The following is a 26,891-nucleotide window of genomic DNA, read 5'->3' on the forward strand; positions in this document are numbered from 1 at the left end:
TCAAGCTTGGGCAAAGGGGAAGCAATTGTTTTAAGTGTTAGCATCATGTAGTTTAGTTTCTAGAGAGAGAAGCTCCCTCTTCTCTCTAGAATTAGGGTTCTTAGGTTAATCTCTCTTAGATCTAGATTTGATTTCATGTTTTCATCTTATTTATTTTATGAATTCTTGCTTCTACACTTTCATTCTCTTAGTTTGTGATGTTAATTTTACTTTTATGCTCTCTTTTATGTTGATGAACACTTGTTGTATTTGGATTTTCTTTTAATGAAATTTGATTTTGATGTTCTTTTAATTGTTGATTTGAGTTGTGAATTTACTTTTCTTGCAACTGGTAGTTGATAGATTTATTATTCTTGCACTTTTACCATGCTTTCTATTTGTACCCACCAGGTGTTTGACAAAATGCTTAGTTGGGCTTTAGAGTAGATTTTGAGCACTTGGCTTGGAAAAAATAATTAGGCAATCTTGAGTCATGAAAACCCAACTTATGTTGGTGACCTAGAGTTGTTAGCTAATATTGTTTCCATTGACGCTAATCTTTTGCTAATTCAATTAGTAAGTTGATTAAGACTTTTGGATTGAGATTAGCTAGTCTTATTAGATTTTCTCCGAGTATGAGGATAACATGATACCTTCCTCCATCGTCGGGGATGACGTAATAAGATAAATTTTTGTTATTATTGTAATATGATTGATTAGTCTTGTTTGACATTCTCTCATGGAAGATAACATGATATCTTCTTCCATTTGTTGGAGTTGACTAAATAAGATGAATTAATCATTGTATGACTAGGATAGAAAGCCTATGATCTCAACCCTTGCCATGAATGTCTCTCTCTTTATTACTTGCTTTCTCTTATTTACTTGTCTTCTTTAAATACTTGCATAATTTACTTTTCTTGTCATTTATTTTCCGCCTCTTATAAACAAAACCCCTTGTCCCCTTCATAGCCACTAATCATACACTTCATTGTAATTCCTCATGAGACGACCCGGAGTCCTAATACTCCGGTTAATTCTTATTGGAGTTTGTACTTGTGACAACCAAAATATTTGATGTGAGAATTGTTTGTTGGTTTCGAGCTATGCTTACAACGAAGTAATTCTTTTCTATAAGAAGAAAATCTAGACCATCGAGCAAATTTCATTATCAATAACCCTATTTATGGTTTAAATTCTTTATTTATTTTATTCTTAGCTTGAATATCTGTATCGATGTGAAGTTCTAGGATTGCTTTTAGCGTATCGGAACCTTACATCTTATATCTTGGGCACTGTTACCATATTGAGAACCTCCAGTTCTCATTCCATACTTTGTTGTTGTTTTTCAGATGCAGGTCGTAACCCACCTCGGTGAGTTGCGAGACGGTGACAGAGTGGAGGACCTTGATTATCTTTTAGAGAACTCTTTTGTTTAGATTCTTTCACTTTTGTATTTAACTTTGTTGTCTTAAAGGCTTTGTTTTCTAAAAACGCTGAGAGATAGGTTGTTGCTGTTTTAAAACTCCAAAACTCTGTTGTATTAAGTTTGACTAGCCGGCCTAAACTCCGCAGGCTGTGATTAGTCCTCTTTTGTATATTATACTTATATATATCTTGTTTACTTTAATTATTACCTTGTGTACCATGGAGCTATCTACAAGGTTTTATATATATTATGTCTTGTCTGTTCGTACCTATACGTTTAGTTTTTGTGTGAACGTTTCGCGTTTCTGAATTATGCTTTACGCAAATTGAGCTTTTATTCTTTCACTGAGCTTCTAGTATTACTATTTTCTTTTATATATATAATATTATTTGAACTTTTGAACTGTCGTGGTACTTTATTATTCTTTGCCTTACGGCTAGAAGTAAGGCTTAACATAACGGGGTGTTACAGCAACAGGGTGCGATGGCGGTGACAGCGAGAGCTCTCTCCTTCCTCTTCTTCATCACATTGTCTCAAGCCATCTCTCTCTCTCTCTCTCTCTCTCTCTCTCTCTCTCTCTCTCTCTCTCTCTCTCTAATGGCGACAGCTAGGGTTCGGTGGCGGTGGTTTCTTTGACGGCAACAGTCCTCACTGGCACTAGTGACGATGACGAAAACAACCTCCCTCTTCTCCCTGTTTGTTGCCCTCCACTTCTCCCTCACTCTCTATTTCTTTCGCGTGCATCACTCTCCCTTTTCTATGCGGCAGCGACGGCGGCAGTGACACCCACCGATTTTTTCTCCCTCTTTCCCTCTCCTTCTTCTTCATCTCTTGTTCTTTAATTCCTCCATTTCCCTCTAATGATTTCTTCTTCTTTTTTGCCATGTGTGTGTGTTAGGGTGGCGACTGAGAGTAGCAAAAGAGTGTGCGGGTGAAATTAGGATTAGTGTTAGAAAAGAGAATAAGAGAATAATGAGAATTTTGATAAAATTAGAAAGTAAAGTAATAATTTAAAATCAAATGTGATTCGTTAAAATTATTTTAAGAGTATTATTTATTTATAAACTCAGTAATTAGTTTTAAATAAATATTTTAATTTTAAATCAGAAATAATTTAATTAATTTTCTTTTAATTCATAAAATTAAACAAAGATCCCAATTATTCAAATTAAATTATGGAACTCTCACTATTTTTTAATTATTAAAACTTTAAATTTTTAAATAAGAAAATACCTAATTATTATAAAAATTATACGATCCTCATTAATTTTAAACTCAAAGTATCATAACTTTGATTTAATTACTTTTAATAAAATTATTTTATAAAAATAAAATTCTAAACAAATATAATAAATAATAAATAATTTATTATTTTAATTTTTAAAAATTCGAAGTCTTATAGCACATATTAGCTAAACTCTTCTTTTTAAGGGTAAATTATATTTTTAGTTCCTTAATTTTTTTTTAAAATTTAAAAATACTTAAGTTTTATTTTATTTTAGTTTTATTCTTAAAATTTTTAATTTATATCAAATATATCTCTGATAACTAAATTTTTAAAAAATTAAAAATAAATTTAACAATAATACATGATAATTATATCTAATTTGTTTGTGTTAAAAATTATTTTTATAAAATTATTACTGAATTAGTCTTAAATTTTTTTAAAATTAGCCACTAAAAATATATTTAACATAAATATAAAATTTTTAGGACAAAATTAAAATAAAATAAAACTTAAGAAATATTTTTAAATTTTTTAATGAATTTTAAAAACAAAAAAAATATTCTTTACCTTTCTTTTAAAAAGCACGTTTATGTGGTGTGACTTCCACTGTGTGCTTGTTTTACTCTACATTTCATTGTTGTCATTATCTTATAGCCAGGGTGTTATGCAAGCCCGATGATTAAATCTAGGAAACTTAACGTCAGAATCAGACAAAAACCAAGTCAAGGTGGGGTAGATATTTATGCTTAGTGTGGGCTTAGCAACAGTGACATTGAAAACACCTCCCAGCTGCATCATTTATCAGGTCAAAATGCCGCAACCTGTTTCAGAATTGTTGTGTAACATACGTGTGTTTGGATAAAAGCAAGGGAGCGTTCTTTGCCGAGTCACGACGTTTTTATTTGACCAAACATTTTCTTCATCTCCCACCTTTCTTGACAAAATCAAATACTCCTTTATATAATAACTCCCAACCTTAACCCTTTTCTTAAAAGACCATTGCGAGTTTCAGCTCTTAACTTTCTTCAAAAGACAACAATCCAAGGATACGAATCACAACTACTTTATTATCAAGTCGTAATTCTTTCATTTTTTTTTATCATGGAGAAACAGCTCAAGCTGAAGAACAGGATCTTGAAAATACTACCAAAAGCCTCATCAATCACTGTGACGTTTCAAAACCAACCCTTCAGCCCAGGTAGGTGGGATAGACAGCATCATCATAATAATCATGGCGTCAAGGGATTCTCTGGCCCTATCATGCCTATGATTCCACACGAAGCAAGAAGCAAGCCTAAGGGGGAAAGAAACAACACTGATTATCAAGAACCAACTTCACCAAAGATCTCATGCATGGGACAGATCAAGAACAAGAAGAAACAGCACAAGAAAGTCAAGAAAGCAGCAGCATCAGCAACAACAACAAAATTCACTTCTGAAGACATAGAGTTGAAGAAGAAACATGTTTCCAAGTTTCAGAGGATGTTATTTTCGGCGGGGAGAAAATCAAGTGCTTCTCTGCCGCATCAAGATGATAATAAGAATAAAGACGCGGTTGCAGTTGCACGTGCGGAGAGAGCACCGCACGTGAGCCAGATGAAGAAGTTCGCGAGTGGACGTGACGCTTTTGCTAACTTTGATTGGAAAAGTCATGAGCAAGTGGCGGCTGAGGAAAGAGAAGATTTCTATTCTGATGAGGAAAGGGTACAGCAGAGGAGCGATGAAGAAGAAGAAGATTATGATGATGATGATGACGTCAGAATCCCTTTCTCTGCTCCTATATTGGTTGGTGGCGACAGTGTTGGTGATGGAGTTGGGCTCAATTTGAAGCCACGCAAAGAGATTAATCTATGGAAGAGAAGAACCATGGCACCGCCTAGGCCTCTTCAATTGAATATTTGATTATACATTGATTCATTTTATTCTTTTTCTTTTTGCTCATTAGAATGAAAATTTCTTCTTTCTTTTCAAGGTGTGTTTTGAGCATGGGATCATTTTGCTGTGTAGAACACCAAAGTCACATTTAGGAGAAAAATGTAATTAATAACATGCCGTGACATTCATGTATTAAACGTGTATAAAATGTGGATTCTAGTGTTCATAGATCAAATTTTGGTGTCAAATATATAACTCTATCACATAAGAAAAGTAGTCTATAAGAGGTTTGCTTGGTTCCGATAATAATTTCACGTATCAATACAATAAAAATATGGACAAATTAAAACAAGACAGTGAATTATATTTTTATATTAGTAATTATTTTTTATAAATATATATCATATCAATACTTTTATTAAATCAACCTTAACATTTTAATAAAAATAAAAATATTTTTTATTTAAATTTATAAAAGACTTAAATATTCTTTTTATATTGGATAAAATTATTCTAATCCTTTTAATTTAGTCAAAATTTAATTAGTTTTAGTTTTATAATTTTAAATCCAAAACTATTTAAAAATCAAAAGTTCAAAACAAAAACATATATGAAAAATCAAAAAAATAAAAAGTGTTTGACCTAAAATTAGGGTTCAGTGTTCTTTTTCTCTAGAAAAGAAGAAGGTGTCTCGGTCAGTCCGTATCCCCTCTGCTCTTCTTTCTCCGAAGTTCCCTTTGTCTGGTCTCCACTCTACTCTTCTTTCTCTCAAGCTCTATACATCTCGTCTTTAGCCAAGAAGAAGACAAAGTTCTGTTCAAATTGTCTCCCTTCTGTGCCTATTTGTCTCTGACAAAGAAGAACAACCCAGTTTTTTTACGTCATTTTTTTGAATAGCTCAAATGTTGTTGAATTTTGCCTTGTGAATAATGGTGGATCTGTCACCAGTTTTAATTCTGAGTAGGGATAGGAGGGAGTGATGGTGTCAAGAGGGCTGTTTGGTTGGTCCCCGTCGCATATACAGCCTCTCACTCCAGTATCTGAGGTTTTGGAGCCGCTGTAGTCGCCGTCTCCGTATATTGATCCCGGTGCCGAGACTTCAGCATCGCAGTAGGTTGAAGTGGAGGAGGAGATCGAGGAGCCAGAGGAGGTTGAGCCGCCACCAGCTGCTGTGCCTTTCTCCCGCCTTTTCACCTGCGCCGATCGTTTTGACTGGTTCCTTATGATCCTCAGCTCCGTCGCCGCTACAGCTCAGGGCACTGCTCTCGTTTACTTGCATTTTTTGCCAAAATCATCCAGGTTCCTCAGCAAGATGACCAGTTTCACAGGTTCAAGAAGGTTCAGTTTCGTTCTCTTCTAGGACTTACCCTAGATTTTATTATGCATAGCGTGTCTGGATTTTCATTTTTGGTAATTTGATTTTGCTTTAGTTGTGAAATAAATTTGCTGCTTGTGATGTTGGATGAGATAATTGAGCAATGAATTTTTTTTCATAAATACTGAATTGATTACACTCATTTGAATACTTCTTTCTGTAAGGGATTTGCTGGTGCTTGAAATTGTTCTTTCTTACTTATACAAGTCAATGTGCATTTAATTTTTGTTCATTTAGCCTTAGTTTTCAGACATTAGAAAGGGATATTAGGTTCATTTCACTAGCTAGTTATGTGTTGTCGACGATAATTACAAAGATAGGAATTTGACCATTTTAAAGTAAATTCAAATAAGGAATAATTATGGCTTTGAGGAGATGGAATTATGCAGCCATCTGCCAATAAAAATAAATCATGGGTAGAGTTAAAAAGTTAAGAAAGCTTATCACACAAATATACTATTTGGAAGAGAGCAAATTGCTACCTTTATTCATAGATCTTTTTCTTTTGGGTGCTACACTGTTAGGAGTCTAGGACACAATATAATTCATGTAGCTATTCCTCTATGTGAGAAAATGGTTTTTTGTCCTGAATCATAACTCGGTCGATACAAATACTTTGAACTCAACTGTAGTGAGCAGTTACAATTAGCGAGAAGGAAAAAAAAAGACAAAATTAGACATGGTTGACCAACAATTACTAATAAGCAATGTTTCTAAAAATCTGATTTTTGCCAGAGAACCTATGAATATGAATGTTTTATTGTTGATTGGTTTATTTAGTCTATCAAACCATTTACATCCTAGCTACACATTTAATTTTGCTGCCTCTATTGTTTCTTCTCCAGCTGGCTTTAACCATTGTTTATGTTGTTGGGGAGTTTTTTGTAACACTTTACCACACAAAATTTTACGCTTAAGTCGTAAAACTGAGGTAACGAGGTATTATGACCTCTAAAAGTAAAATTATATATACATAATATAGTGAAAAAGATTTGTAACTAAGAGTCTTTGAAGAAAAGGGTTAAGCAAAATCGTTCAATTGAAAAGCGCAACACTCCCGAGTGCGATACTGTAAGCGAAACGAGGTAAAAGGTAAGCTAACACGGATATATATACAGAAGAGTGCCAAAATACAGATAACAAAGCTCAAGACTCATGTCGCAAAGGTAACCAACCCGAACATATAAGTATATATATATAAAATAAGAACTTTAACTGCCTGGAATGGGTTCGAAAATATAGAAGTATTCTTTTTAAAATATAAAGGTGAAATTTGAATTTCATGAATTTTTCTGAGTGAAAAAATGTATCTTTTACAGAAAATTTTTGTAAAAATGCATACCGGCACTTAAGCTGGCAATACCAGCTCTAGTCTGTCCAGTACCACGTATTTTCGAAAATGATATTTTGAAAATTGAATTTATTACTTTGAAAAGACAAAAATAATTTAGAATTGAAAACCGGGCGCTAATCTTAAAGGTTTTAGCCCAAAGTGGGCCGAACGGACCTAAAATGCTAACGGGTTAGACCGGGTCCAAATCGGGCTCAAGGCCCAACATATATATGCATGTTTAATGAGCTTTCAGCTTATTTTAACCCTAAAAACAAGAAAGGGACCCAGCTTTGAGAGAGAAGAGAGCAAAGGGTTTGGTCACTATTCATCCTCCACTTTCGGTGACCATAACTTGAGTTACGGAGCTCCGATTGATGAGTCGTTTGCGATCACGCATCGCTCTCGCTGAGCCCATCATTTTTAACTAAGTTTTGTTGGTAAGAAACTCTTTCTCTAGCTCCAGTTTTCTGCCCTATCTCAAAACTCGAAAATGGCTTTAGATTTTTTAGTTTCTTTATGTTTTTGGTTGTTTAGGGGTGATCTAGCATTGAAGTATTGTTGGATTTTATCCCAAATACCGATGGATAAGGTAAGGTTTTACTAAACCTTGTGTTTAGTTATTTTGTGAATCATAGGTTTGATGTTTTGTATGTTATATGATGTTAGATTGAAGTTTGGTGTTTGTTGGAGTGAGCTTGATGGTTTTGGAGCTTTGAGTTTGAGCTTGGTGTTTTGAGTTGCGTGGGAATCGGCCAAGGTATGATTTCGGTTTTCTTTATGTAATATGTAATGTTTTGTGAAACTTAGGGTAGTGGCCTTTAAGATAGGATTGAATGAAGTGGTTGTATGATTTATTGTATGTGATTATATGTTTGATGATGATAGTGATGATATGGAGTTTTTGGAATGTATGGTATATGAATTATGATGAAGGTTGAGTGGGTTGTATATGGGGAGTATGATTATGTGGATAACTTGATGGGTATTGGAGTTGGTTTTGATTGATGATGACTATAGAGGTTGATAATGATGAAGGTTGTGATTTATTATTGTGATGATTAATGATTTTGATAGTGTGAAATTGGTGAAACTAGGACACTATTGATGGTTGAGTTGAGGAATGATTAGTATGGACTTTTGTGTGGTTTTGGGTATTGTTTGGGTTGTGAGTAACTAGGTTTGAATTGAGAGTTTTGGTAAATTTGAGGTTTAAAGGTTTTTGGTAAAAATAGATTTTTAGTCAACTTTGGCGGATCATATCTTGATCTATAGTTTTTGAAATTGATTAAATTTTGTATCAAATTAAAGATAATTCAAAGAGCTTTAAAACGATGTAGATTTCGTGGAGATAAAAATTTTGTAAAAAAAGATATGATCGTTGGAAGTTGGTGTCAAAAATCTGATTTATGTGATGTTGTAGAAATTGTGAGTTCTGGTTCATGTGCGCACGCACACTACTGTGCGTGTGCTCTGAACAGGGACCATATTTTCACTTGTGCGTACGCACAACCTATAAATTTTAAGAAAATGTGCGTACGCACACTCTGGTATGCACACTGATAAACCCTAATTTTGTGATTTATATTGTTAGAATTTGGGGGGTTTTGTCAATATTTCTCACACTTATTCACAAGAAATGAATGGTTGTGTTCACTTCCTAATATTGCTCCATGATGAAAAACATGCTTGTTTTGCCTTAAAATTACCATATTTTGATCCTCTTCTATTGCCATTCGATGCCGTAATGTATTTGTTGAGTGATTTAAGGAGTTATAGGGTAGAAATGGACTAGAAGAGAGAAAGAAAGCATGCACAAAAGGGAGGAACATGAAGATTTGAATTTTTGGGAAAAGCAGCATTGGCGTGAACGCGCACGCGTGGATGAGGACGGCTGGAAGCGGCGCGCAAAAATAGACACATCCGCGCGGATCAGAGGATTCCTATCGACGCGCATGCGCACTTGGCGTGCACGCATGGATCACAAAGGCAATCGGCGCGCACGAACGCATGGCGCGCACGCGCGGGAAGCTGCACGTGACCTCATTAAAGGAAATCGTGCCTGGCGATGCCCAAATTCAAGCTGTTTCTGCATGAAAAAGACCCAAGGATGCTAGGGGAAAGGGGGGATCAATCATTTTACACTAAGACACAATTTTTAGCTAGTTTTTTGTTCTTTGTTCTTCTAGAGAGAGAAACCATTGTTCTTCTCTAGATCTAGTTTTAATTTGATCTTCCCTTGTTGAATTCTGAATTGGATCTTGTTAATTACTAGTTTTGATAATTTAATTTGAATTCCTTAGTATAATTTTGCTTAGATCTTGTGTTAGTTTTATGAATTCTTATCAATTGTCATCTTATACCCATTTCATGAATGTTGTGAATCTTGCCTTGTTGATGTTACATTGATGATTTCTATGATTAATTGTGTTGTTTGGATGATTGTATGTTGATAATTGTTAGTGGGTACTTGTTAATTTCAATTTAATTGCAATTTGAACATGTCTTTTATTAATGCTTACCAAGTGTTTGATGAATTGTTTACCTTGATTATGGAGTAGTTCTTTTCACTCTTGGCTTAGGCTAAGGGAATTGGGTAAACTTGAGTCATTGGATCTAATGGATTTGATGAATTGAGAGCCCTTAGTGGTCAATTTGATAGCCATTGACTCTAACCTTCTATTAAGTTAATTAGTAGTGAGGTTAGAACTTATGGGTTGTTGTTGACCAAACCATTTGACGTACTTCAAGTATAGAAGTAGACTTAATGAGTTTGGTTCCTCATAATTGTCAAGATATGGTTATTAGACAAGGATGGTGACCCCAATTTCCATGCCTAGCCAAGAGTTGCTTTTATTATTCATATTTGAAAACCCAAAATTCTTGATTACTTGTCTTAGTTGTAGTTACTTGTTTAGTTTAGAATAGAATCATATTGGATGTTACTTTGTTAGTTTGGAATTGCTCATGTTTTGCTTAGTTATTTGAATTAATTTCTTGCATTTTAAGATTGCTTGCTTGTTAAGATTCCCATTTTATTTTCTTGCTCATGACTTGCAACCCCGGAATTCTAACCACTATTGAAGCACATGTTTGTCCATTCCTTGTGAGACGACCCGAGGTTTGAATACTTTGGTTATTTCTATTGGGATTGAACTTGTGACAACCAAATCCCTCTCTAAATTTGATCCTCGAGGCTTGTTGTCGGTAGAGCTATACTTGCAACGCAACTTTATTGAGAAAATCTTTACCGACATAGTCCACGAGTGCAGACATCAAATTTTTGGTGCCGTTGCCGGGGAATGGTTGCAACATATGCCTTGATATTGGTTATGTGAATATGTGAATATTGTAGATAGTTTAATTGCTTTCAATACTTAGCTATAGTTTAAATTTCTTTTACATTTGTGCTATGACTCTCAAGTTTGATGACTTGGTCTCAACCGAATTCTAGTTTAGCCAATTTTGATCCCGAGATTGAAAGAACTTTGTTACATACTTGGCAAGCTAGACGGCGGTTGGATTATACGGCTAGTACTTCGGCCTCTCTTGAGGAACATACCGAATCACTAGGCGGTACCGAGAGTGACTTGGAGTCCGCTACTTCCTATTCTTCTGTTAGCACTAATAATACATCTTTACATCCTACAGGTGAGCCACACATGGCGGAGCCACGACAGATCACTTTGCATGAGCAAGGAGCTCCGGATATCATACTTCAACCGTTGCAAGCAAGGTATCCTAACCTTGATCCAAACTTTGAGTTGAAGAGTAGCTTGATAAATTTTCTTCCTAAGTATCATGGATTGCCGGGTCAAGACCCCTGATAAACCACTATTTTATGGTTTATATTGTGTTTAATTGTGTGGTTTTATCATGATCCTTACCCACTTATTCATTAATTTAGCATGCATTTATATTTCCTTCCTGAAATTATTACATAATTGAAAACTGCTTCCTAGAGACTTTTAATTATGCATTTTAATTCTCCTTTATTCCATTCGATGCCGTGATCTGTGTGTTAAGCGTTTCAGGCTTTATAAGGCATGAATGAGTTGGAGATTGGAAAGGAAGCTAGCAAAAATGGAAGAAACACAAGAAATTGAGGAGATAACCAGCGAGAAGTGACGCGGCCGCATGGCTCATGCGACAGCGCGAAAGAGGAGAAATCGCAGTGAGGCGGCAGCGTGGCTCACGCGACCGCGCGGACTGGAAAAGCACGAGCGACGCGGAGGCGTGGATGACGCGAACGCGTGGCGAGGAAAAGAGCGAATGACGCGTCCGCATCACGCGATCTGCATAATCTGCAGGATTTGCTGGGGGCAATTTTGGACCCTATTTTGACCCAGTTTTCGCCCCAGAACAGCAGACTAGAGCCAGAGAACATGCAGAAACCAAAAACAACAATTCATTCTACACAGTTTTAGTTTTTAGTTCTAGTTTTACTCCTCCCCTAGGTTTTTCTCTCTAGACATTGATAGTTCTTAGGATTTTATTTTCTCTAGCTTTTTGCATTGGGATATTGAGAAGAGTTGTTACCTCATCAAGACTTCGTCATTCTAGTTCGTTTTCTTTACATGGCTTACTCTTCCATGTTCTTTGCTTTGTTTAATTTTACCATTGGAATATTTTTAGGATTATTTAATACAAGGATCACTTTTATTTTTAATTGTCTATTTTAATTTTTATTTACAATGTCTTTCTTTAATTCCTTTTTATATGCTATGAATTTTACCTTTACAATGAGTGAGTAGTTCCCTAACTTGATGGGGAGTTGATTGAAAGGAACCCTTGAGTTGGAAGATTCAAGAGAAAGATTGTAATTGGATTATTGTTGGTTTGCTCTCTAATTCCTGACACCAATCCTCCTAAGAGTGGATTGGGACTTGTGGATAGAACAGTATTCCAACTTGTTTTACCTTCCCGTACTTAGTAAAGGATAACTAAACGAAATAACTCTCAATTGTCAATTAATCTTGAGAGTGTTCCATCAAGAATAGGGCTTCCATGTAATCAACTCCCAGTCAAGGCTTTTATTTACATTATTCAATTTCATCAATTTAATTTCCTGTTTACTCAACTCAAACCTTTTCAAAAAAATCTAATTAATAAAATAGCACCCTTTCCTGCAACTCGTTGGGAGACGACCTGGGATTCATACTACCAGTATTTTAAATTTCAATTTTCTGTGACACCTTTCTAAATTGAGCGGTGGATTTCTGGCGAGTTAAGAACTATACTTGCAACGCATATATTCTAATAATTTTTAATTCACCAATTTCTGCTCGCATCAATTTTTGGCGCCGTTGCCGGGGAGTTGCAATAGAGTGCTAAAGTTATTAATTAGAATTTATTTATTTGCATTTTATTTTATTTTGCTACTATGAGCTGCATGTTTCTTTCGCTAGATGACGCGTTCACTTCCTGATCCACGCTTGCCAGTATTTGATCCTGAGATTGAAAGAACCATCTCACGAATAAGGCGAGCTTAGCGTCGGTTAGTCCTCTCTGAGGGTGGATTTGAAACGCCATCTGAGGAAGAAACCAGCCCCCGTTCTACTAATTTGGTTAATTTACGTACAGGTAACATGGCGGCAGCCAGAAGAGTTACCATCCAGGAGGAAGGAGCCCCTGATTTTACAATGCAACCATTTCAAGCGCATCACCCAGCGGTGGCTACAGATTTCGAAATAAAGACCGCACTGCTCAATTTAATGCCCAAGTTTCATGGCTTACCTACTCAAGAGCCTATCAAGCACCTGAGAGATTTCCAGGCAACCTGTTCTACTGTCAGGCGAGATGGTACAGATGAAACTTCAATTCTGCTGAAAGCTTTTCCGTTTTCTCTTGAGGGAAAAGCAAGAGAGTGGTACTACACTCAACCCCTAGCAAATGTATCTAACTGGGATACGCTCAGAAAAGAGTTTTTGGAGAAATTCTTTCCATCTGAAGTTACTGATAAACTGAGGAAAGACATTTCCACAATTGTTCAAGATGACAACGAGACTCTCTTTGAATACTGGGAGCGCTTCAATAGTCTTCTGGAAGCATGCCCCCACCACATGATCGACAAGATAGTGTTACTCAGCTACATCACACAGGGTATGAGGCCCCAAGATAAGACCACATTGGAAAGTGCTAGCAATGGGTCTATGAAGAAGTACAAGACCACTGATGAGGCATGGCAATTGATCAGCGACCTAGCTGAATCTACTAGGAACCACAGATAGAAGCAAGGCCATTCAAAAGCCGTTGTAGAAGTATCGTCTAGCAGAGAGACTGCTGTTCTAACTTAGAGTATCTGTGAAATGACCAACTTGCTGAAGCAAATGCAATTGAATCAACAACAAGTTCAGCAAGCTCAATCTCCTTCACCACAGCAAGGCCAACAGCTAGTCCCACAGAGAGTTTGCGGAATTTGTGCTGATTATAGCCATTATACTGATGAATGCCCGCAACTCCAATAGGAAGACAACATGGTGGCATCCACTCATAACTTCTATGACCGCCCCAACCAAGGGTACAATCAAGGTGGAAATAATAACCATGGATGGTAGGACAATTCTAACCAGAATTGGAGGGACAACAATAACAGAGGAGGCAGAGATAATCAGGGAAATCAGAGGTGGAATAATAACAACAATAGGCAGCAGAACCAACCTTACAGAGCACCTCACCTGAGGCAGTCCCAAGGACCACAGAATACCCAACAGCAGATCTCTCAATTTACTCACCCTTCTTCATCTCCTAATGAAGAGTTACTAAAATTTTTTGAGCGAAGTCAACAGACCATGGAAAATAACATTAATGCCAGTATGAATGGTCTGACCACTACTTTGCAAGCTCTTGTCTCACAGATTGGATCAAAGCAAAATTCCAATAACCAACCTTCAAGTTCCACTGGAATTCCCTCTCAACCATTACCCAATCCGAAGGGGGGCATTAATGCCATCACCCTAAGGTCCAGAACCACACTGTAGGAGAGGAATCAGGAGGAGCCAAGCCCACCAGAGCACGCCTCAGCTGAAGAGGTCGTAGAAATAGAAGATGTTGAAGAGGAAGAGGACATGCAGGACATAACTGAAAAAGAAGAAGCCCAACCACAGGAGGAAGTACCAAGAGGCGCAGACACTGCGGAAAACACCACTCCCATCCATTTTCACAACTTTCAAGGAAGCCCAGGAAGCAGCTGGAACCCGATCCCAAAATGGTAGAAATATTCAAAAAGGTTGAGGTAACCATTCCTCTTTTTGATGTTATTCAACAAGTACCTAAATATGCAAAGTTTCTAAAAGATTTATGTATACATAAGGACAAAATTCATGAATTAGAAACTATTCCTTTAGGTAGTTCCATATCTGCTTTAATGGGAGGATTACCTGAGAAGTGTAGTGACCCAGGTCCTTGTATAGTTAGTTGTACTATTGGTGGAGTAGTAATTTATGATTTCATATGTGATATCCTGTGTTAGTATAATGCCTTTGTCTATATATGATATTTTGAGGCTCCCTCCCTTAAAAAGGTCGGCAGATCATTTTGTGTTAGCAGATAAAAGCATTATCACAGTGGCTGGAGTTGCTGAAGATGTTTTAGTGAACATTAAAGGGCTTACATTTCCCACTGCTTTTATATCTTGGAGATGCCCCATAATGACTCAGATAAGCCATCATCAATCCTACTTGGAAGACCATTCCTGAAGACATCAAAATTCAAATTGGATACTTTTTCAGGAACATACTCTTTTGAAATAGATGGCCGAATAGTAATCTTCAATCTGAATGGAGTCATAAATAACCCTCCAGAAAATCATTCTATCTTCTAGTGTGATGTCATAGATGAAACTGTAGCTGCAGTTCACAAGGAAGAATTAGAAGAGAGGCACACTGGACAAGGTCCAAGTGTGGAGATCCTCTTGATTGACAATGAGGGCACTTCGGCATTTTCACAAGTTCCAGACAATCCAGAGCCTGCCCATGATCAGAAGCTGGAATTAAAACCCCTTCCTCCACATCTCAAATATGCTTATCTTGAAGATGAGCAGAAGTTTCCATTTATCATTGCAAGGGAAATTACTTCTCAACAGGAAGAGCAGTTACTTGATGTACTGAGGAGGCACAAGAAGGCAATTGGGTGGAGTTTGGCAGACATAGTAGGCATCAACCCTCAAGTATGTGAGCACAGAATATTTTTAGAAGAGGGAGTGACGTTGGGATTTTTACCAATAAAGAGATTCATAGAAACAGTCGCGTTGTAGGTATAGTCTCTAAACCGACAAAAATCCCTTCGTGCAAATGTTTTGGGTGTCACAAGTAACAAACCCCTTTAGAAATTGTTAACCGAGTATTCAAACCTTGGGTCGTCTTCTCAAGGAACTGCAAGGAAGTATGTTCTTATTATTGGCTATAAAGGTTGTAATCGGAGTTTAGAAGATGAGAAGCAAGTAATTTAAATGACAAGTAAAGTAAATGGCAATTAAAATAAATAAATACTGTAAAGTAGACTTTTGGCAAGGTAAGAGAAGTTGGGGGTCCAACGTAGTTATCTCTCTCAACTATAATGAAAGTTGAATCTAAACTCCACTTGGTCAACCTGTACTAGGGCAACGGAAAGTCAAGGGACTAATTAAATTGACCTTTGAATCCTATTTATTTCCTAAGAAAAGGTTGGGATTACTTAAGTTCAGCTCAATTAGCAAGATAACGATTATCAGTTATGTTAAGTTTAATAACTGTTGAGTTACTGAATTCTTAACCAGGACCAAAAGGGGAAAAAGTAAAATTGCTGGAATAATAAAAATATCCTTAGATGGGAAGCAATGGTAACTTAAATCAAAGAGAACAATCATAAACTGAAAATACCTCAAATATTATTAATTCAGATAACAATCTATAACATGGAAGAAATTCATAAATTCACTGATCAATTCAAGTGCTGGAATAAATAAAAGTAAAAGGAAGCTAAAACAAAGGAATATAAAACCTGGATTGAGAGTCACTTTTAAAACAAGAAGAAATCCTAAATCCTAAGAGAGAGAGAGAGAGGAGAAGATCTCTCTCTCAACTAAATCTAAATCATTGAAAAGTAAAATATGCGAGCTCTCTTTGAATGGAAATATTCCCACACTTTATAACCTCTGGTCTATGTTGTCTGTACTTGGATCTGGGCCAAAAAGGGCTTCAAAAATCGCTATGAGCATTTTCTGCAATTTCTGGTGCGTGGCCTCTGTCACGCGTCCGTGTGGGTCACGCGGTCGCGTCATTTGAAGCTTTTCCTTGCCACGCAGTCGCGTCAGTCATGCGACCGCGTCATGTGCGTTCTGCTTAAGGCGCGCGGTCGCGTCAGTCATGCGGCCGCGTCGCTGCTGATTCGTGCTTGGCACGCGATCGCTTCATCCATGCGATCGCGTGAATACCAGTTTCCTTCAAAGCTCCGTTTTGCCTTTTCCTTCCATTTTTGTATGTTTCCTTTTCCATCCTTTAAGTCATTCTGCCTTAGAAAATCTGAAACTACTCAACACACTAATCACGGCATCGAATGGAAATAAAGGTAATTAAAATAATTAATTTTCAAAGCTTAGGAGACATGTTTTTCACAATATGACATAATAAGGAAGGGAAAGTAAAACCATGCAATTAATGTGAATAAGTAGGTGAAGGATTGTATAAATCACTCAAATTAAGCACAAAAGAACTCATGAAATATGGGTTTATCAGGGAGCAAGACCTGTCCGTCAACCCCAAAGAAGATTGAATCCCACTATCTTGGAAGTTGTCAAAAAAGAAGTGACTAGACTATTGGAGGCAGGTATCATCTATCCCATTTCAGACAGTGAATGGGTTAGCCCAGTACAAGTGGTGCCCAAGAAGTCTGGAGTCACTACAGTGAAGAATGAGCATGGAGATCTCATAGCAACTAGAGTTCAAAATGCTTGGAGAGTCTGCATTGATTACAGGCTTCTCAACCAAGCTACCCGTAAGGATCACTACCCACTTCCATTTATTGATCAAATGCTGGATCGCCTGTCAGGTAAATCACATTATTGCTTTTTAGATGGTTACACAGGTTATTTCCAGATTCATATAGCTCCTGAGGATCAGGAAAAGACCACTTTTACATGTCCTTTTGAGACTTATGCTTACAAGAGAATGCCCTTTGGCTTGTGCAATGCACTAGCTACTTTCCAGAGGTGTATGATGAGTCTTTTCTCTGATCTTATTGAGGACTGTATGGAGGTTTTTATGGATGATTTTAGCGTTTATGGTGATTCTTTTAGCCTTTGCTTAGATGGATTATCTAGAGTATTAGATAGATGTGTTAATACAAACCTTGTATTGAATTTTGAAAAATGTCATTTTATGGTAAAACGAGGGATTGTATTAGGACATGTGCTATCTAATACTGGCATTTTTGTAGACCCAGCAAAGGTGAATGTTATTTCTAGTTTATCTTACCCCTCTTCTGTGAGGGAAGTCCGTTCGTTCCTTGGCCATGCAGGTTTTTACAGGAGATTTATTAAGGACTTTAGTAAGGTAGCACTTCCCTTATCCAGATTACTACAGAAGGATATTGAGTTCGAGTTCAGTGAAGATTGCAAGCAAGAGTTTGATAAGCTGAAGGCTGCCCTGACTCAAGCTCCAATTGTGAGAGGACCAGACTGGAACCAGCCGTTTGAAATCATGTGCGATGCTTCCAACCATGCAGTAGGAGCAGCGCTGGCTCAGCGTGAAAGTAAGGATCCTTTTGTTATTGCTTATGCGTCTAAGACTTTAGACGCTGCCCAGTCCAATTATACTACTACTGAGAAAGAGCTTCTTGCTATTGTTTTTGCTCTAGATAAATTCCGAGCTTATTTACTTGGTACTAGAGTAGTAGTGTATTCGGACCATGCAGCTTTAAAGTATCTATTATCAAAAAAGGAGTCCAAACCAAGGCTTATACGTTGGATACTGCTATTACAAGAATTTGATTTAGAAATAAAGGATAGGAGTGGTAACCAGAATTTAGTGGCAGACCACTTGAGTTGCCTTGAGCACATTAAGGATGATTCTACTCCTATAGATGATAATTTTCCATTTGATAACCTGCAAGCAGTATCTGAAGTATCCCATTGGTATGCACCTGTAGCTAATTATCTAGTTAGCCGCACATTTCCTCCAAACTTTTCTAAGCATCAAAGAGACAAGCTGAAAAGCGAGTCTAAATATTATATATGGGATGACCCATATTTATGGAGATGTGGCGCTGATCAGGTAATTAGACGTTGTGTGCCTCAATCAGAATTCCAGTCCATCTTAGAGGCCTGTCACTCATCTGAGAGTGGAGGACATTTTGGCTCTCAAAGAACTACTAGAAAAATCTTGGACTGTGGATTCTGGTGGCCTACTCTTTTTAGAGCTGCTGAATTTTGTAAATCTTGCCCCCCATGCCAAAAATTTGGTAATATATCCAAGAGGGATGAGATGCCTCAACAATATATGCTTTTCTGTAAAATTTTTTATGTTTGGGGCATTGATTTCATGGGTCCATTTCCAAATTCTAATGGTTATTTTTATATATTGTTAGCTGTGGATTACGTTTCCAAATGGGTGGAAGCAATTCCTACCCACACTGATGATGCTAACACTGTTGTTTCCTTTGTGAGAAACCATATTATCTGTCGCTTTGGATCCCCACGAGCAATCGTGAGCGATCAAGGCACCTATTTTTGTAACAGGAGACTAACAGGATTAATGAAGAAGCATGGGATAATTCATAAGGTTGCGACAGCATACCATCCTCAGACCAATGGGCAAGCCGAGGTGTCAAATAGAGAGATAAAGCGTATCTTGCAGAAGATAGTAAAGCCTCATAGAAGAGACTGGAGCACCAGGCTACAAGATGCACTCTGGGCATACAGAACAGCATACAAAACACCCATTGGGATGAGTCCTTTCCGCTTAGTTTATGGAAAAGCTTGCCATCTCCCAATTGAAATAGAGCACAAAGCCTTTTGGGCAGTCAAGGAGTGCAATATGGGAATTGAGAAAGATGGAGCTGAAAGGAAGTTGCAACTGCAAGAACTGGAGAGCCTTTGCCTAGAAGCTTATGAGAACTCAAGACTACACAAGGAGAAGATGAAGGCTGTACATGATCAGCACATTAAGAGAAAAGAGTTTCAACCTGGAGACTTAGTCCTCCTTTACAAATCTCGACTGAGGCTCATGCCAGGCAAGTTGAGATCAAGATGGGAAGGCCCATACAGAGTAGAGAAGGCCGAACCGTAGGAGTCTATCACCTTAGCCATCCTTCGAGCTCGGAGCTTATCAAAGTTAATGGACATCGTTTAAAGCTGTACCATGGCGAAATGCGGAAGAAAGACAAGGAACTCGAAATCTTCCTCTTGGAAGATCCCCACATAGCCAAAGACTGAGGTACTGGAGCGTCCAACTTACGGACGTTAAAGCAAAGTGCTAGGTGGGACACAACCCACCATGGTATGATCGTTCTTTTCTCTATTTTTAATTTTCTTATCCAATAACTCTTCTCTTTATTAGTATATTTCATGCATCTGTATTCACATACTTTTATTTTTTTTTTTTAAAAATGCCACGCGACGTGACCGCATCAGCGACGCGTCTGCGTCACAAGGAGCTGGGGGAAAAATAAAAAAACGAACAGAGAGTCACGCTGGAGCGTGGCTGGAGGAGTGCCAGTGGCACAAATCAACCCACGTGACCGCGTCGTCGACGCGTCCGCGTCGTATGGGCATAATGACCTCCCACGCGACCGCGTGCCCTGATTTTCGACGTAGAAAGGATGCACAGCTGAAAGTTGTGCTAGAGTGGTGCTGGACTGGCGCTGGACGCGCAATCCCCCTCACGCGACCGCGTGCCCCATGCGGCCGCGTCGTACCCCATAAATTACCCACTCACGCGATCGCGTGCCCCATGCGATCGCGTCACCTAAAATTTGGCATTTAATGATTTTGAACAGAGAGTTGTGCGAGTGCGAGACAACCCTCGCGCCACTGGCACAAACTGGGTCACACGACCGCGTGACCCATTCGATCGCGTCGCTTGCAGGGCACAGTTTTCCTAATTTTGCCAAATATCATATCTTTTTCTCTCAAAATCCTATTTTTTTTCTTTTCCCTCCTTATTTCTTCCTCCTCCCTTCTTCCTTCTATCTCACCTTTCACTCTCTCTCCCTCACCTCCATTAACAAGGTTTTATTTTCTTCTTCATCCTTCTCTTTTCTATCATTCTTCTTATTTTATATGTTATTTTATTTTCTTTTCTTTTTCTTTTCATTATTCATATTTTCTTTCTTCTTCTTTCCTTTTTACACGGTGTTAGAATTTTATTTGAGTAATTATTCTTCATTATATACTTGTGGATTGTTGCAAATTATTTGGTAATTATATATTATTTTCTTTAAAGGGTTGCTTGCATGTTCACTTTAATCCTTTCTATACCTTATTCACCATGCATGCTATGTGTTTGTGAAAAAGCCCATATGGCATTATGCACTTCTCTATGTTATTCTACTATTCAATGCTTGCTTTTCACAAATTCCCTTTACTATTATATTAATTGAATTTAATTGTCAATACAAACGTGATGGTTTGCTACAAAGTAAAGCTTGGTCTATGCTACTCACGCCCTTTGCCGGCATGCCAATAAACACCTTGTATTCACTTATCATCATATGCACTAACTATTTTCCATTAATGATCTTTCACATGTACTCATGAGTGTGTGTTAACATCATTTACCTTTTAATGTGCATTTATAACCATCCTTTTTTCGTTCTCTTCATTGCTATATATCTCTTTGAATTTAATTTACTCTCTCTTCCCTTTTCAGGATGGCCACCAAGAAAGGAAAAGAGAAAGCTACTCCCAAACCTCCAGCAAGAAGAGGAACTAAAAGAGCACTAGTGGCAGAGCCTTCTTCAACTGCAGTCAAGCCCTCAACAAAAACAGTTAAGAGGATCATAAAGGTTGATGAAAAGGAGAAAGCCTTTCCAGCAAAGGACACTGCGCGATTTCCAAATCGCTACTGTGAGCAGATGTTCCCTATTCTGACTGAAAGGAGTTACAACAACGAACACCTTCTTATCCTCCCGCCCAATATTGCTACTTTTGTTGAGCCGCAAATTGAACGAAGACAATGGGGTTTCCTACAGAGACAACAGAAGCAGGTCAATCTTTCTTGGGTAGTCGAGTTCTACTCTAACTTCTACCTGCCTACCCTGCAGTCTGTCTTTGTCCGTCAGAAGTAAGTTCCCATTACAGAAGAGGCTATTCAACAAGCTTTGAGTCTTCCCCCTATTCCAGAAGGATTGGACGCCTTTCAAGAAGCCGCACTCAAGCGCCAGATGTACCAATTTGACTGGGAAGCTGTTCTCAGAGTTATCATACTACCTGGCAGCCGTTGGATCTACGGATACCATCGTACCCGCCCTAAGGGAATATCAGCTTCAGCACTTACCTTGGAGGCTCGCGTATGGGCACAGATCATGTCCCATTACGTCTTTCCGAGCACTCACGAGTCCTCCTTCACTGCAGACATGGCCGTTCTACTATGGTGCATCCTTACAGACCAGCCTCTGAACCTACCAAGACATATCCGGAATGCCATGGGACACGTACAAATTACAGGAAACTTACCTTTTCCCGCCTTAGTCTCAGATCTTGTCTCAGCAGTCAGAGTTTCCTACAGAGCTGGAGACACCAAAGCCATGCTTCCACAGGATGATCAGTATGTCCCCAATGGGAAGTACCTCAGACTTTCAGCAGCTACTACAAGCCTTCCAACTGCTCCGGTTGAAGATATCCCCTCTTCATCACCACAAGCACCTACAACAGATGAACTGCTCCAGCAGATAATCATAAGATTGGATCGGCAAGAACAGAAAGCGAAGTTAAGAGAGCGCCGTAACGAGCGCCGATTCAAACACCTCAAGGAGCTACTCAAGGGACACTTCAAGGACTCAGACACCCCGGACTCCACTTCTTTTACCAGCACAGGGAGCCATGATGGTCCCAACTATGGAGATACTGCAACCAGCCCACCCCTGTTCCTGACAGATGGCATTGAGGACGGTGCAAAGCCTTAAGTGTGGGGAGGTCGGTCAGTACCTGACTTCCGAAGGTAATTTCTCTTCCCTAGCACCAATAAATTAGGATATTTAGTTAGATTTTCTTTCTTTTATAGAATAGGATAAATTGCATAGTAATAGGTTAGTTGCATGCATGCTCTACTTGATTGAAAAGACAATAAGTTTCTTCTAAGACTCTATCTTTGGAACAAAATTTCACTAATTTTTAAAATTTTTTATGATAAATTTGCTTGAAGTTGTATTTGGAACATGATTATTTTTGAGCTAAAGAACACACAACCTGTGAAGATTTGAGCCTTTATGCATGGTTACATTATTTAACCATAATTATTTTATTCTTGTGTGTTTACTTCTCTATGATTGTAATCTATATTTTGTTTTATCTTATATGTCCAATATTTATTATATTTATATGCTTGCACATGATTGAGGCCATTATTTGTTTAAACTCACTCATCCAAATTAAGCCTACCCTTTTCAATTACCTTTGTTAACCACTTTGAGCCTTTAAATCCCATTTGTTCTATATTTCACCACATTACTAGCCTTAAGCGGAAAAACAATTGTATATCCCAAATTGAATCTTTGGTTAGTTTAAGATAGAATTGTGTGTGCTAGTTAAGTATGGGAAACTGTGGGAACAAAAGTTATTAAGGGAATGTGTCATGATAATTTAATGGGAATTTGGATACCTACTCATGTGAAACTATAAGAATTAAAAATCTATGTGCATTGGTAAGCTATGTTTATTTTTGCTTCTATTAAAAAAAATTTTAAAAAAATTTATAAATAAATGAATAAGGGGACAAAATTACCCCAATGCTGAATTGAGAATTCAAAGATCAATGCACATATGATAAAAAAATTAAAATAAAAAGTTGATACATGAGTATGGGATGTAAAAGGGGAATTCTGGGTAGCTAGGTATGAATTCTAAGGTTATGCAAGTTATATAGGTTGGGTTGAAGCTTGGGTTAATTAAAGATTCAATTTATAAGCTCACTTGACCATACATGTATCCCTACCTACCTTGGCCCCATTACAACCTTGAAAAGACCTCATGATGTTTGCATTGGTATATTAACTGTTGTTGATTGGTTAGGAGAAGAACAAAAGTTAGAGAGCATGATTAGAGAAGGATAGAGTGATTACCCTATACACTAGAGAGATTAGAGCGTACATACATCATCAGTGAGGGTTCAATGCTTGAATTTCCATGTTCCCTGCTTTCATAAGCTATCTTCTTGCACTTTTATCTGTCTTACTGTATAATGATAGAATTAGTGAAAATTGATTTGTAATTGTTTTGAAGAGCTTATTTACTTTTGATCAAGTGGACAGGAATCATATAGTTGCATTCATATATATATGATTGCATTGCATTGCATGAGTTTCTGCATGTCCATACTTATTTACTTTATCTCCTTCAATTAAGCATGAGGACATGCTAATGTTTAAGTGTGGGGAGGTTGATAAACCACTATTTTATGGTTTATATTGTGTTTAATTGTGTGGTTTTATCATTATCCTTACCCACTTATTCATTAATTTAGCATGCATTTATATTTCCTTCCTGAAATTATTACATAATTGAAAACTGCTTCCTAGAGACTTTTAATTATGCATTTTAATTCTCCTTTATTCCATTCGATGCCGTGATCTGTGTGTTAAGCATTTCAGGCTTTATAAGGCATGAATGAGTTGGAGATTGAAAAGGAAGCTAGCAAAAATGGAAGGAACACAAGAAATTGAGGAGATAACCAGTGAGAAGTGACGCGGCCGCATGGCTCATGCGACCGCGCGAAAGAGGAGAAATCGCAGTGACGCGGCAGCGTGGCTCACGCGACCGTACGGACAGGAAAAGCACGAGCGACGCGGAGGCGTGGACGACGCGAACGCGTGGCGAGAAAAACCGCGAATGACGCGTCCGCATGGATGACGCGATTGCGTGACATGCGCGATCTGCATAATCTGCAGGATTCGTTAGGGGCGATTTTGGACCCTATTTTGACCTAGTTTTCGGCCCAGAATAGCAGACTAGAGCCAGAGAACATGCAGAAACCAAAAATGACAATTCATTCTACACAGTTTTAGTTTTTAGTTCTAGTTTTACTCCTCCTCTAGGTTTTTCTCTCTAGATATTGATAGTTCTTAGGATTTTATTTTCTCTAGCTTTTTGCATTGGGATATTGAGAAGAGTTATTACCTCATCAAGACTTCGTCATTCTAGTTCGTTTTCTTTACTTGGCTTACTCTTCCATGTTCTTTGCTTTGTTTAATTTTACCATTGGAATATTTTTAGGATTATTTAATACAAGGATCACTTTTATTTTTAATTGTCTATTTTAATTTTTATTTACAATATCTTTCTTTAATTCCTTTTTATATGCTATGAATTTTACCTTTACAATGAGTGAGTAGTTTCCTAACTTGATGGGGAGTTGATTGAAAGGAACCCTTGAGTTGGAAGATTCAAGAGAAAGATTGTAATTGGATTATTGTTGGTTTGCTCTCTAATTCCTGACACCAATCCTCCCAAGAGTGGATTGGGACTTGTGGATAGAACAGTATTCTAACTTCTTTTACCTTCCCTTACTTAGTAAAGGATAACTAAACGAAATAACTCTCAATTGTCAATTAATCTTGAGAGTGTTCCATCAAGAATAGGGCTTCCATGTAATTAACTCCCAGTCAAGGCTTTTATTTACATTATTCAATTTCATCAATTTAATTTCCTGTTTACTCAACTCAAACCTTTTCAAAAACATCTAATTAATAAAATAGCACCCTTTCCTGCAACTCGTTGGGAGACGACCTGGGATTCATACTCCCAGTATTTTTAATTTCAATTTTCTGTGACACCTTTCTAAATTGAGCGGTGAATTTCTAGTGAGTTAAGAACTATACTTGCAACGCATATATTCTAATAATTTTTAATTCACCAATTTCTGCTCGCATCAACCCCATCCGACATCTAAAGGATTTTCAAGTTGCTTGTTCTACGGCTCGAAGGCATGGAGCCGATGAGGTGGCTATCATGGTTTTTGCCTTCCCTTTCTCTCTTGAAAGGCAAGCAAAGACATGGTTTTATTCACTACCAGATGAGATTGTGACTAATTGGGATTTCTTGAGAAGAGAGTTTCTAGATAAATTCTTCCCACCGGAGAAGACCGACTACATCCGGAAGGAGATTTTGGGCATAATGCAAAGAGACCAAGAGAGTTTGTATGAGTATTGGTCTCGGTTCAAGAGGCTATTGGAATCTTATCCACACCATAGAATGAACACTCACTTGCTCATTAGCTACTTCACTGGAGGTCTTTGTGTGGAAGATAGAAGATTGCTTACCACCTCTAGCGATGGTTCCCTTTCGAAAAACAAGATGGAGGGAGAAGCTTGGAATTTGATAAAGGATGTTGCCGAGGCTACACAACATACAAGGGTGAGAAGAAATCCTCTCAAGGGTGTGGTAGAACCATCCCCTTCCGAACTAAGCCTAACCAAAGCACTTGGGGATATGACCACCATCCGTACACAAATACAAAAGGATCAAAAGGAATATTACTCCATCTAATCCATCCAAGCCCCACCTCTAATTGCTCAACTTGAAGGCCCTCCTAGGATTTATGGTTTGTGCTCTAGAACCACACATTACACCGATCAATGCCATCAAATTCAAGAGGAACATGCTCTTGTAGTAGCCAATGTGAATTACAACAACCGTCCACCCTATCCTTCTCAAGGCCAAAACAATTACCCTCAAGGTGGTAACCAAAATCAAGGGTGGAGGGATAATGCACAAGGGAACAATCAAAACCAAAGATGGAACAACTCTTCTTCTCACCACAACAATAACCAATCTTCATCCCAATACCACCATAACAACACCAACTACCAAGCCAACCAAGGCCACTCCAACCAAAACCAAAACAACTACACCAAGTACCAAGCACCACACCATAGACAACAATCCAACCAAACTCCTTCATCTTCCAACAATCAAGTTGATGAGCTTAGAGCCGCCATGGAAAAACGGGATAAGAGCAACAAGGCTCAATTTGATGCCTTGAGCGCTCAATTGGCTAACCTCACCAACATGCTTTCAAAGATGACCATGTCAAACCAACCATCAACTCCCAACAACAACACCAACCAACCCTCAAGCTCTTCTAACCTTCCATCCCAACCCCAACCAAACCCAAAGGGCGGTCTCAATGCCATCACTCTACGGTCGGAGACTACATTGAAGGAGATACCTCCAAGAGTCATGGGAGACATTTATGAGGAAGAAGTGGTTGTTGAAGCTCTACAGGAAAAAGAGGTGGTAAACAAAAGGCATGAGGAAGAAGGAGTAAACCTCAAGGAGTCCAAGAGGAAAGCTATAGTGGATGAGTCCATTCCTATTCCATTCCCTTCCATGGTGAAGAAGGCAAAGAAAACACCGGAATTTGATTTGAACATGCTTCAAGTATTCAAGAAGGTTGAGGTAACCATACCACTTCTTGATGCTATTCAACAAATTCCAAAGTATGCAAAATTTTTAAAAGACTTGTGTACACACAAAGATAGGATA

The 26,891-nt window shown here is 37.9% G+C and overlaps 2 protein-coding genes across 2 annotated transcripts; both read left to right on the forward strand.

The window, feature by feature from the left end:
- Positions 1-3,530: 3,530 nt before the first annotated feature.
- Positions 3,531-4,746, forward strand: LOC107610003 (uncharacterized protein At1g76070). The gene has a single exon (XM_016312070.3). The coding sequence runs from the start codon at positions 3,738-3,740 to the stop codon at positions 4,536-4,538; it is 801 nt and encodes a 266-aa protein (XP_016167556.1). The 5' UTR covers positions 3,531-3,737; the 3' UTR covers positions 4,539-4,746.
- Positions 4,747-21,574: 16,828 nt separating this feature from the next.
- LOC148553817 (uncharacterized) lies at positions 21,575-22,315 on the forward strand. The gene has a single exon (XM_088493193.1). It carries the CDS (start codon positions 21,575-21,577, stop codon positions 22,313-22,315), a length of 741 nt encoding a protein of 246 aa, XP_088349319.1.
- Positions 22,316-26,891: the final 4,576 nt, after the last annotated feature.

This window comes from Arachis ipaensis, chromosome B7, assembly GCF_059453495.1.
Source record: "Arachis ipaensis isolate K30076 ecotype BB chromosome B7, ASM5945349v1, whole genome shotgun sequence".
In the NCBI taxonomy this organism is placed as follows: Eukaryota; Viridiplantae; Streptophyta; class Magnoliopsida; order Fabales; family Fabaceae; genus Arachis; species Arachis ipaensis.